At 37.0% G+C, this 12,150-nt stretch overlaps 1 protein-coding gene across 8 annotated transcripts in view; it reads left to right on the forward strand.

The window, feature by feature from the left end:
• The window catches only part of NCOA7 (nuclear receptor coactivator 7), a 159,132-nt gene that overhangs the window by 112,827 nt on the left and 34,155 nt on the right, over nucleotides 1-12,150 (forward strand). For 5 of the 8 annotated variants that reach the window (XM_033234471.1, XM_033234473.1, XM_033234470.1 and 2 more), the window contains 2 exons: nucleotides 1,698-2,740; nucleotides 3,391-3,559. In XM_033234471.1, coding sequence (XP_033090362.1) covers nucleotides 1,698-2,740; nucleotides 3,391-3,559 — 1,212 coding nt within the window. The remainder of the gene's footprint in view (nucleotides 1-1,697; nucleotides 2,741-3,390; nucleotides 3,560-12,150) is intronic. The other 3 variants (XM_033234476.1, XM_033234474.1, XM_033234475.1) reach the window with 3 other exon arrangements.

Genomic DNA, 12,150 nt, shown 5'->3' on the forward strand with positions numbered 1-12,150 from the left:
TATTAATCAAGTATGTGGAAACTTGAGTTTCTTTGTTGCAGGACTTCTGACAGCCTTTAATATGCCTAATTAAGTTTTGAGTTCCAATAGGGAGATTATGCTACATTTCACAAACTTATTTGACTCTAGGATGGAAACGTTTTTAACATCTCCTGGGATGCTGGTGTTGGGCAGAACATTTTGTGTTTGCAAGTTCCTGCAGAACAGAGATTCTGTCACAATTGTATTTCAGAATATAGCACTTAGGGGCTCAATGAATGCTTATTAAATTGAAATGAATTATAAATTACGAAGGCTTTTTAAAGCGTTTGTTGGAGCCAACCAATTATGTAGGCTTTTATTTTCCATTGGAAAAAGCATGAACCTTTCATGCAGATGGTTTATAAAGTCACTTTGGGAAGACAGTCTTTTGGAACTTCAGAACTTCCTGGTACTTTGTAGCTTTATTGTCATAACCATTTATTTCAAAGCCAAAATAGCAGATAAAGTTTTATCTGAAGATGATCTGACCTTTTTAGAAAATATAATTATTTCTGAAATTGAAATGTTATTCTTTAAAAGGGTTTTTATATCTCTGCATTTCAACCCAGTAATGACACTACTAGTAGCAGTGGTAAGTGGATGGGTTTACTCAAGATATTTCCAATCATATTTTTTACACATATTTGAAATTATTACTATTTTTATTTATTTTCAACTTTTATTTCAAGTTCAAGGGTACATGTGCAAGATGTGCAGCTTTGTTACATAGGTGTGTGCCATGGTGGTTTGCTGCTCTTTTTAAAGTATATTTCTTGATCATTTATTTTACACTTGGGAGAACATGTTTAATCAATATTTTTATGTAATTCCAATCTGGGAAGTAGAGCACCTGTTATTAAGGAAAAATAATTGATTGCATCCCAGTACAATGTGTTTCAGCTGATATACGAGCTGCACCATTGCTATAAAGTAAAGCAATATTGTTATAAAATGAAATACTTACTTAAGAAATGTAAGTATTATACATAAGAGCTTTTTAAATAAGATTCACTTTTCTATACATTTTTAAATTATAAGATGGAGCAACTGCCATATACCAACAATAATAGTGGAAGCTTCCTCTTGCATCTCCTTTGGGAGTAGAGGGCTGTCTATGATTAGAAGCATCAGATCCTAAGCCGTGAAACCCAGAATCAGGGTTCAAGGTCAGTGACTTTATATGGAGCAATTAAGTGAGTAGCTACTAAGTCAATGAGCATTTCAAAATTAGTGTAATTGTTTTCTATACCATTTGATAAAAAGGAAAAGGTTTGCACATTTAAGGAATTTTAGACATTGATGCTAAAATATTTCCTCTTCTTTATCCTTTCCTTCATGAAAGGCAGATACATTATTATTTCATATTTAGAAATCTTATGGGTAACATCTCCATGTTCATGTATAACTTCCAAATTCATCATGTGCTTCCAGTAGGATATGCAACTCTCATGGTTCATTCTTTCACCATTTCCTTTACTTGACTTATGTTTCATTTTGAAATCAATTTCTTGATTTTATTTTTTTATTCTGAAATCATTTGAACATAAATTTAAGTTGTGGTATATTTATGTATTGGTTTTTCGTTGTGTTTCTGTTTCGTTTTTTGCCTTTCCTCCATTTTGTTTTTGGTTTTATTTTTAACATTCCATGTGCACCCACCATTTCTCCCCCAACAGTGACCTACCTCAGGATCTTTGTCCTCTGTACAGGCCTGGAGAATGGGAAGACCTGGCTTCAGAAAAGGATATCAACCCATTCAGTAAGTTCAAATCTATCAACAAGGAAAAACGACAGCAGAATGGAGAGAAAATCATGACTTCGGATTCCAGACCAACAGTACCTTTGGAGAAGTCCACAGAACACACGCCTACAAAGCCCTCAGGCAGCTCTGTGTCAGAGAAATTAAAGAAACTGGAATCCTCTAGGGAGACATCCCATGGCTCTTCCACAGTGACTAAGCTTAGCAAGGAACCTTCCAACACTTCTGCTGCATTTGAATCTACAGCCAAAGAAAACTTTCTAGGGGAAGATGATGATTTTGTTGACTTGGAAGAACTTTCTTCTCAAACTGATGGTGGAATGGACAAAAAAGACACCTCAAAGGAGTGCCTTTCTCTTGACCCAGAGGAACGAAAGAAGGCTGAGTCACAAATAAACAATTCAGCCGTGGAAATGCAGGTGCAGTCTGCTCTAGCCTTTTTGGGAGCAGAAAATGATGTTGAACTGAAGGGGGCGCTAGATTTAGAAACCTGTGAGAAGCAAGATATAATGCCAGAAGTGGACAAGCAGTCTGGTTCACCAGAAAGCTGGGTAGAAAACACACTGAACATACATGAAGATCTAGATAAAGTTAAACTCATTGAATATTACCTAAATAAGAACAAAGAAGGGTCACAGGTATCTGAAAATTTGCAGAAAACAGAATTAAGTGATGGAAAAAGTATTGAACCAGGGGGAATAGACATTACCCTTAGTAGTTCTCTTTCCCAGGCAGGCAATCCCCTAACTGAGGGCAATAAAGAGCCAGATAAGACCTGTGTGAAAGAGAGAGAGCCCCTCCCAGTAAAACTGAACTCTTCTACAGAAGAAAATGTGACTAAAGAGGCTCTAGACTCCTCTTTGGAATCTACTCTGGACAACAGCTGTCAAGGTGCACAAATGGATAATAAATCTGAAGTTCAGTTGTGGCTGTTAAAGAGAATTCAGGTACCCATTGAAGGTAAGCTGTTTTTCTTTAATGCCTTTATATTCTGTTGTGTAATTGCCTTTCTACAATTTGCACATGTAATACCCAAATTAGTACAATTATTTGAAAACAATGTTTTCTCAATAGAGTATATCTTTCCTGATAACATTAACAATTGGAGAGAAAATTTACAAGATATGGTATCTATTTTGGAACTTGAACTATGACATAGATCTCTAGATACCTACTTCAAAAGTTGTTTACTTTTAATCTTTCAAGCTACTTCCTTTTTTTAGCTTTATTTTCTAAATGTAGAGGAGTTTAAACTGTTTTTGAAGAGATCTCAATTCTAAACTGAATTGCATTATGTTATAATTGGATTATCAGCAGCATTCATTAATATGAATTGTCCCAATTCTCCATTATTTGCTATTCTGTTGGTTTTTATACTTATTTTCAGTATGTAGCAACTCATGGGATGTACTTCAACCTGAAACAACCAAAGCTTTTTCCTTGTGTACTAAAAAAGGCTTGAAAAATTTATTAGTCCTGATACGATGTTGTAGGATGTTTCTGCAAAGTTTTGACTAAGAGAGGATTGTGCACTATCCTTTTTAAGTTGAAAAGTTCTTCTATTATCAGTTTGTCAATATTGAGGAAGAGTTTTTTCATGTGTGATTCAGATATACTTCCTTCAAAAGCAGAAAAAAGCAAGACCCCACCCATGTTCCTGTGCATCAAAGTGGGAAAACCAATGAGAAAATCTTTTGCCACTCACACTGCAGCCATGGTCCAGCAGTACGGCAAACGGAGAAAGCAGCCAGAGTACTGGTTTGCTGTTCCTCGGGAGAGGTGAGTGTGGGCTACAATGGAAAGTCTGTGAGTCTGTTAGGTTTGGATTGCATTTTGATATTCCTTATCTTAAAATACTTCATTTTATTATTGATTAAGAGCTTTATCTGAATTGGAGATTTTAGAATTCTAGAAGGATATTATTTAAAGTGGCTTTCTGCTAAATGGTGGTTTTAATATAACAAATATGGAGGTGTCATAGGTACTATGTTCTGAACCGCTTTCATAACTTTCTACCGAGTTGATTTTTAAATGAAAGAAGAATTTGATGTTCTCAAGTACCAGTAATTAGAAGTGATCTTTCATTGAGGATGAAGGAATACTATGGAGCAGATCCAAATGCCTCTTAAATGCAAGAAAGAGGCAGGATTATAATATTTAAAGTGCTTACAATTCTAGGGAATGAAATATTTGCTGGCTTTATGGAGGGAGTGTCTATAGCTCAGCAGCATAAGAAATGTGATCCCCTGGATAGGTTCAAGGAGCTGTATACTCCTAGAAAAGATTGTATTTTTAAATCACCAAAGAAGATACCTTCTTGGTTATGTGGCAGTCTAGAATAGGAGGGATAGTGGCATAGAAATTCTTCAACAGTATATCATTGAGGATGTCTTTATAATAAAAATAATTAGGGAATATTCTTTTTAGAAACAAATGCTTTTATTTCATATATGTGGTAGAATAAAAATGTCTTATAGAGTCCTTGCAATTAGTTTTCAACACAGTTAAAACCATGCATCTTGCCTCTTAAAAACATCATCATCTAGCCAGACCTTCTGGCTAACACACATGCCAAGAGCAAACACACTCAGCAAGCTTCCATAGCTTGATTTCTCAGTAAACAAAATTAAATTCTAAGCAAGGGTGCACCTCCTGGCTGATTATTACCTAGAATGATCATTCTCATCGGGAGAGTTGTCTCATTTTAATAAATTATAGTTTAATGTGAAAAACAATAGGCTTTTTATTAATGAATTTGCTAACAGCTTTTACCTGTCTTAGACACAAACCCACATTAACGCAGGCATTAAACGTAACTTGTTTTGCATTTATGTAATATACTCCTTCACCTGTGCCTGCAGCCCCCACAGTATCTCCTGGAAATTTAGGGATATTGAGGAGAACGAGGAGAAAATGTGTCTTTTTTGTTATTATTTTTAAATGTTTCAAAGAAGTAGTGCAGATTTCTGAAGCTCTGTTAAAACTGGAGTCCTAGAATTAGAATTTTACAGCTGGATAATACCTAAGAGATTTAGGCCCCTTCTTGATTTTATAGGTGAGGAAAACAAAACGCTGAAACTTTCAGTTACATTGTGGGTTGTGTAAACTTGATTATCTGTCAGAAAAACTACGTATCATATATATCACTTTTTCTCTGGGGAAATGTATTATTTATAATATAAGACAATTGTGTTTTTTTCAATTGTGTTATCTTTGCTGGGACTGTCTGCACCAAGGTCTCTTGCAGAATAATTGAAACAGTCCCACACATGTAATTATTTTACTGTCATTTTTAACCCAGAAGAAATCTTAAAGCTAAAATAGTACTTTTCTTTGACTTCTTATACCCCTTCAAGTGGTTTTTGTAAGCTTTTAAAAGCAGGTCAACTTTGGGACGCTGAGGTGGGTGGTTCACCTGAGGTCAGGAGTTTGAGACCAGCCTGGCCAATATGGTGAAACCCCCATCTCTACTAAAAATACAAAAATAATTAGCCTGGTGTGGTGGCAGGTGCCTGTAATCCTAGCTACTTGGGAGGCTGAGACATTAGAATCACTTGAACCCAGGAGGCAGCGATTGCAGTGAGCTGAGATCACGCCACTGCACTCCAGCCTGGGTGACAGAGTGAGAGCTTGTCTCAAAAACTAAACAAACAGAAAGAAAGCAGGTCACTTGTGGGATTCTATTCTATTGTATTTTATAGTGTCCATTACTTGTTTACCTTCGGGTAGCAAATAACCTGGTAGCAAATACCTTTGGGTAGCAATTAAATACTTAAGTTTTCTTTCTTGAACTAATTATGAATCAACCAAATATTTTCTTGGAAGTGTTATGTTACACTGTGTTAATGACAATAGTTTTTTTGTGTAGATGTTAGGAATTTTTTTGTGGTAACCATTGCTTCATGTATTTCCATGTCTACCTCCCCTGAAGAGACCCACGTTTTAGTTTAAGTAGGGGGAAGATGAAGCAGTCCCATGGTTCATTCTCATCCAGACCTCCACAGTAAGAAATATTTATTCTTGTTTCTACTTCATGAAATTCTTCAGGACTTAAGGCTCGACAGAAATCCTTAAGGGGGAGCTAAGAAGTGGCATGTACAGCTTTTCTCACTTCAGTTATAATTTCTGGATTCCCTCGCTGCAGCAAACTGAATGTTTCTACTTGCCTTTCTGTTTAATGGATCCATGCATCCATAGGAGTTTCAGTTGCAGAGTGAAGCCACCCTAGGAGTGGCTCCCTTCCCCTTCGTGGATTACAGTGTCCTTTTCATAGACTTTATAGATGTGACAACTTGTTCTGTTTAGGCAGGTCTCTTTGACTTATCCACTATATTGAAGCTCCTTGTCACAGGATAATTAAATTTTGATGGTGTCACTTCACAAATGTACGTCTCACTGTTTCTCTCTATTGTTCCTAATACTTTTAAAAAATGTTTACCTTTCCTTTTATTGTTTTTACTACTAAAAAGTTAACTCTACCAAATCACTCCTCCTTTATTTACAATGTACCCTGTGGGTTTCCCAAGTCCATCAATGTATGAATAATCTACCAAGTAAGACCATAGAGAGGGCAGGGCTGGGGGGCCAGAGGGTGGTAAGGACAACAACAATGGAAGCCTTGCATAGTCTCCGTTAATCTCTTCTGTTTTGGGTGAGTTTTTTTTCTGTAGCAATTCTTATTAAATTTTAGATACTAAAAATTAGAGATGTGAAGTAGTTAAAAACTGCCTAAATACGTAATAGTCTTATTTACCTTGGTAGAAGTTATCAGAAGATCTAAGACCTCCATGAATCCAGGAAAACCAGCAGTTTCTTCCTGCACACCTGTACACTACGACTTGAAACATACTCAGGTTCACTGAGAATTAAATACTTGTTAACCTTATGTCCTTCCTGTCTCCATTACAGCTTGCAAAATCAGGTGCTTCTCTTGAGACAGCTGAAGATAATAGTGGTGTGCTGGGGAGATTTACAGTTTCCACACCTCTACTTATAAACCTGGCAGATGCTGGCTCCTGCTTTCACTCTTGGTGCTGGTTTAAACATAAGGACAATGTTCCACCGTATTTTAATCATCTAGTACAAAATTTCTCAACCTTAACACTATTGACATTTTGGACTACTAGTTTGTTGTTGGGTAGGGGTGGGGGTGAATTGTATGTTTAGCAACCTCCATGGCCTCTTCCCACTATCTGCTAATAGCATCTCCCCAGTTGTGGCAAACAAAAGTACCTCCAGAGCTTGCTAAAATGTCCCCTGGAGGACAAAATCACTTCACATTGAGAACCACTGGTCAAGTACTAGACCCAGGCCTGTGTACCACTCTGAAAGTGGGGTTGTAAGCCACAATCGCTAAATAATGTAAAGATTTGACTCCTGTCCCCTTCCCTAGAAGAGGTGTGGAGTCTTGGGCTGAAATAATGAGCCTTAGAACCAGGCAGACATGAATGGAAATCCCCAGAAGTGGGAGCTCTTGGATGAGATACTTTATCCCCTTGTACCATAACTTCTTAATTTAAAAAATAGATCAATAAGGACAATGTGAAGTTTAAAGTTCGATGCAGAAGATACCTTACACATTCATCATCACAGACAAGGAGAAGGCAGAAAAACTAAAACAGTCCTTGACCCCTGGTTTGGCAGTGAAGGAGCTGAAATGAACCAGACACACTGATTTAGACTGTATTAACCCATTTACCATTTGCACCAAGAATACTGTGCTGGCAGCAAGCTGTACTTTTTTTTTTTTTTTTTCCTAAATGGGAAATGGGTTAAGATATTTTAAAAATTTTAAATGTAGATGATTATAAGCATTAAGTAATTAGATCATATTTGAACAAATAATTATTGAGTACATACTTCCTGGCAGGCAGGCACTTATGTATCTAGTTCTAGGTAAGTAACACTGGGACCCTATCCCGAGAACCTTATGAAAAGTGATTGAAGATAGTTCTTAACACTTTGTAGAGATATAATATTCCATGAATGTGGATACTGTTTTATATTTTAAAAACCAGCATTGTCTTTTTCCCTCCTTCCCTTATTGCTAACAGATTGTCCTTGATTAGAAAGAACCAATAATTCTTCTCTAGAGTAAAACTGTTCTCTGTTTTCCAATTATTTATAGCCTTTTAATCTCTGAAATGTTTTATAATAATTAATTCTATATTATTCAGCTTTTAAAATAAATAAGATGGAAACAGTGTTAAGTAGCAGGAATTATGTAGAGTTTGTCGAGCCATGCATAAATGTTTAATCCAAACTTTAAATTGGTTAGTGTGATTTGTATAATAAGTAAACTAATAAGAAAGCGAAGGGAGAGAAGGAGAGGGAAAGCCCTGGGGTTTACATTTTTATTTTTGTTTAACTTGAAAAAAAGTATGCTGAGATAACTTTTGTTAACATTTGAACATACAGATAAACCAAAAGGAAATGGGGAAAGAATCTATTTTGCAGTCGGCTTTTTTTCCACTTAATATGCCGTGTACATCTTCCACATCATATGCTGCGTTAGCCCTTTCTTGGGTTGCTGTGAAGAAATACCTGTGGGTGGTTAACTTATCAGAAACAAAGAAATACCTGTGGGTGGTTAATTTATCAGAAACAAAGGTTTAACTGGCTTACAGTTCTGCAGGCTGTGCAGGAAGCTTAGTGCTGGCCATCTGCTTCTGTTGAGGCCTCAGGAAGCTTACAAAACCAAGGCAGAAGACAACGACAGTACAGGCCTCTCACACGGCAGGAGTGGAAATGAGAGAGAATGGGGGGATTTGCCACACACTTTTAAGCAACCAGATCTTGGGAGAACTCACTACGGCGAGGACAGCACCAAGCGATGAGGGATCTGCACCCATGACCCAAACACCTCCCACCAACCCTCACCTCCAACATTGGGGATTACATTTTGACATGAGATATGGCTGGGTCACAGATCTCAACCATATCATATGCTATGTTATTTATATATATATACATACACACACACACAATATAGTTAGCACACCATTATGTTTTCTGATTGATTTACTCATGTACTTACTTTGGATATTAGGTTCTTTTGAATTTTTGGCCATTATAAGCAATGCTACATTAAAAGTATCTGTAAAATCCTTCAGGGAGTCTTATGAAATCAAAGAATATATTTAAGGTTTAAATACATGTCGCACATGAAAGTGTGTGGCCGTGTATACACCCACCAGCATAAGAGTATCCTTTTCCCCAGATGCTTGGAACACTGAGTGTTATGATTCTTTATATCTAATTCGGTAGATGAATAAAGAAACAAATGTAGCTTTAAAATGTCTTATTTTAAAGGTGAGTGAGCACTTTTTATATAACATTTGTTTGACATAAGGTAAGGCTAATTGAGGCTGGAGAGTTTTGGTTCTATGTGATTCCTTTAATAAATAAATTTTATGGCTGGGCGTGGTGGCTCATGCCTGTAATCCCAGCACTTTTGGGAGACTGAGGTGGACAGCTTGCTTCAGCTCAGAAATTCAAGACCAGCCTGGGCAACACGGTGAAATCACATCTCTACAAAAAAATACAAAAATTAGCTGGATGGTGGCACACACCTGTAGTCCCAGCTACTCAAGAGGCTGAGGTGGGAAGATCACTTGAGCCCGAGACGTTGAGGCTGCAGTGAGCTAAAATTGTGCCTCTGCACTCCAACCTTGACAAAAGAGCAAGACCCTGTCTCCAAAAAAAAAAAAAAAAAAAAAATTAATTAAAAAAATTATTTATACCTTAATATAAAAATGTATAATACATTTATTTGTTAAAAAGTATCCTAAAGTTCTGTCTCTAATTGGCTTCTATTTAGGATCAGCAAACTAATTTGTACTCAATAGACAGTTGTGTTTTGTGTTTGCACTTGTGTTTAGGATAAATTCATTATGTATAAGTTAAATTGATTCTGTTTTAGAAAGCATGATAAGTTATTACATAATGTCAAGCATAATTCAATGTCTCACAATCTCATTTTAATATTTGGGATGTTTGTGCTTTCACAATAAAAATGAGTAACGTATACATGCACACACAGGTATCTGTCAGTTTAAAAGGTATAATCTATGTTGTGTGTATATACCTTATAGTCCAATTTGAGACTAACAGTAGTATTTCCTGTAGTATAGTTCATCACCCAGAGTTCTCCATGGTTGCCTGGACCAAAGAGTAGAACCAAGAGCTCAACTCCCCTTTTTAAGAAATGGTACCTTTTCTTTAAGTCAACATTTCCCTCAAGATATTCAATGGGAAGCTACTCCCATGAACAAGTAATGGAATAGATAATAGGTGTTTCATAGTTAAGTAGGTGTCATACTTAGTTCTAGCTCTGTCTAGAGCAGAGCCTTAAGCTCATAGTTTTTATTTATTCCCTAAATAGGCTTCTTTAAGAATTTCTTAGTTTTATTTTCTATTCTCTATTATTTTTCCTGGTATTGGTATAATAGCACACAATTAATTTTTACTTTATCTCTAATCACATCTTAATTTTATGAGATTACTTTAATATCAATATATATTTAAAGACATGTTAGTCCAATCTCTGTTGGCTTTAAATTCTTTACTATAGTAAATGCAAATTGGGATGTATTTCGCTTTTCACTTTTTTTTTTTTTTTTTTTTGAGATGGCATTTTGCTGTTGTCACCCGGGCTAGAGTGCAATGGCATGATCTCGGCTCACTGCAGCCTCCATCTCCTGGGTTCAAGTGATTGTCCTGCCTCAGTCTCCCAAGTAGCTGGGATTACAGACACCCGCCACCATGCCTGGTTAATTTTTGCATTTTAGTAGAGATAGGGTTTCACCATTTTAGCCAGGCTGGTCTCATACTCCTGACTTCAAGTGATCTGCCTGCCTCGGCCTCCCAAAGGGCTGAGATTACAGATGTGAGCCACCATGCCCAGCCCCTTTTTGACATGTTGAGTAATAGCATCCATACATACAAAGACCATGTAGTAACATTTTAGCCACAAAAGCTATATTTTATTGTTAGGAGTGACTAGTTGATGATAGATCATAGTCAGGATTTTTAAACTCTCTTTGTATCTTCTTTTTGTGTTTCTAAACTATTCACTCTTGGTTCTGGAATGTTTGGAGCAAAGCCTGAAAGTTGTGAGTACTGAGCTTTGCATGATGTGCCATCCAGCTGAAATCTTACTCATTTTTAAAACTGTGGGTGCTAAGCTTCATTGGACCTTGATGTCATTCAGGTGCCTGAATTGCAACATTATAAAAGCATCAGATTATTCTGGTTGAGCACATATTTTTACAAAGATCATCCCATGTTATCTTCATCATCCCAAGGAGGATTTCTACTCTTAAAAACTCAGAGGAATATCAAAGAAATTAACCCACTACCTCAACTATCACTTTGCCCAGATCTAAATCAGAGAGCATTAAGAGAGCAGGTGGGACACCAAATTGATGCTGTTCTTGACTTTGTGCTACTCTGATTCTGAATATTATACTTGAATATAACAATTGAATATAATAATACTTGTAATACTCGAAAATAACAATTTCCTATTCTTTAGTTGCTCTTCTTAACACCTATTTTGTTCTTATGTCTATGATAATTTTCTAAAAAAAAAAAACTATTCTCATCTTGTTTCATTCCCACAAAAATATCTTAAGCCTTCAGGACTAATGTCTAAACCCTTTCTTTATTTTTAAAAACACTTCATAAACTGGCATACCTCTCCGGCTTTTTCTTGCTCTGCTTAGATGTGTAGATTTACTGACAGTGGTCACTTTCTTGACTTCACCAAACAAGTCTAGCCTGACACCTTTTAAACACTGTATTTTGGAACTCAGGTGGTTTCCCTGTCTTCTCTACCTGTGCAGATCCTTTGTTTCCGAAAACGATACACAATACCATGATCATCTTTCCCTGAACTGGCAAGTATGGTCCTTTCCTAACTTACCTTGACTGGTAAACAACACATAGGCACTAGGGGGAGGAACTGGAGCCTCCAGATGCGAAGGTGGATGCCGTTAAACAATTTGTGGCTTAACTCAGTGGATGCCATGCTTAGCTATGTAATAAGTACATTTAGGAGCCTTTAAATATATGAGTACCGGAGGCCGAGACGGGCGGATCACGAGGTCAGGAGATCGAGACCATCCTGGCTAACACGGTGAAACCCCGTCTCTACTAAAAAATACAAAAAACTAGCCGGGCGAGGTGGCGGGCGCCTGTAGTCCCAGCTACTCGGGAGGCTGAGGCAGGAGAATGGCGTAAACCCGGGAGGCGGAGCTTGCAGTGAGCTGAGATCCGGCCACTGCACTCCAGCCTGGGCGGCAGAGCGAGACTCCGTCTCAAAAAAAAGAAAAATAATAATAATATATGAGTACCTAGGTCCTTCCCTG

Source organism: Trachypithecus francoisi, unplaced genomic scaffold, assembly GCF_009764315.1.
Source record: "Trachypithecus francoisi isolate TF-2019V2 unplaced genomic scaffold, Tfra_2.0 Lachesis_group15, whole genome shotgun sequence".
Classification (NCBI taxonomy): domain Eukaryota; kingdom Metazoa; phylum Chordata; class Mammalia; order Primates; family Cercopithecidae; genus Trachypithecus; species Trachypithecus francoisi.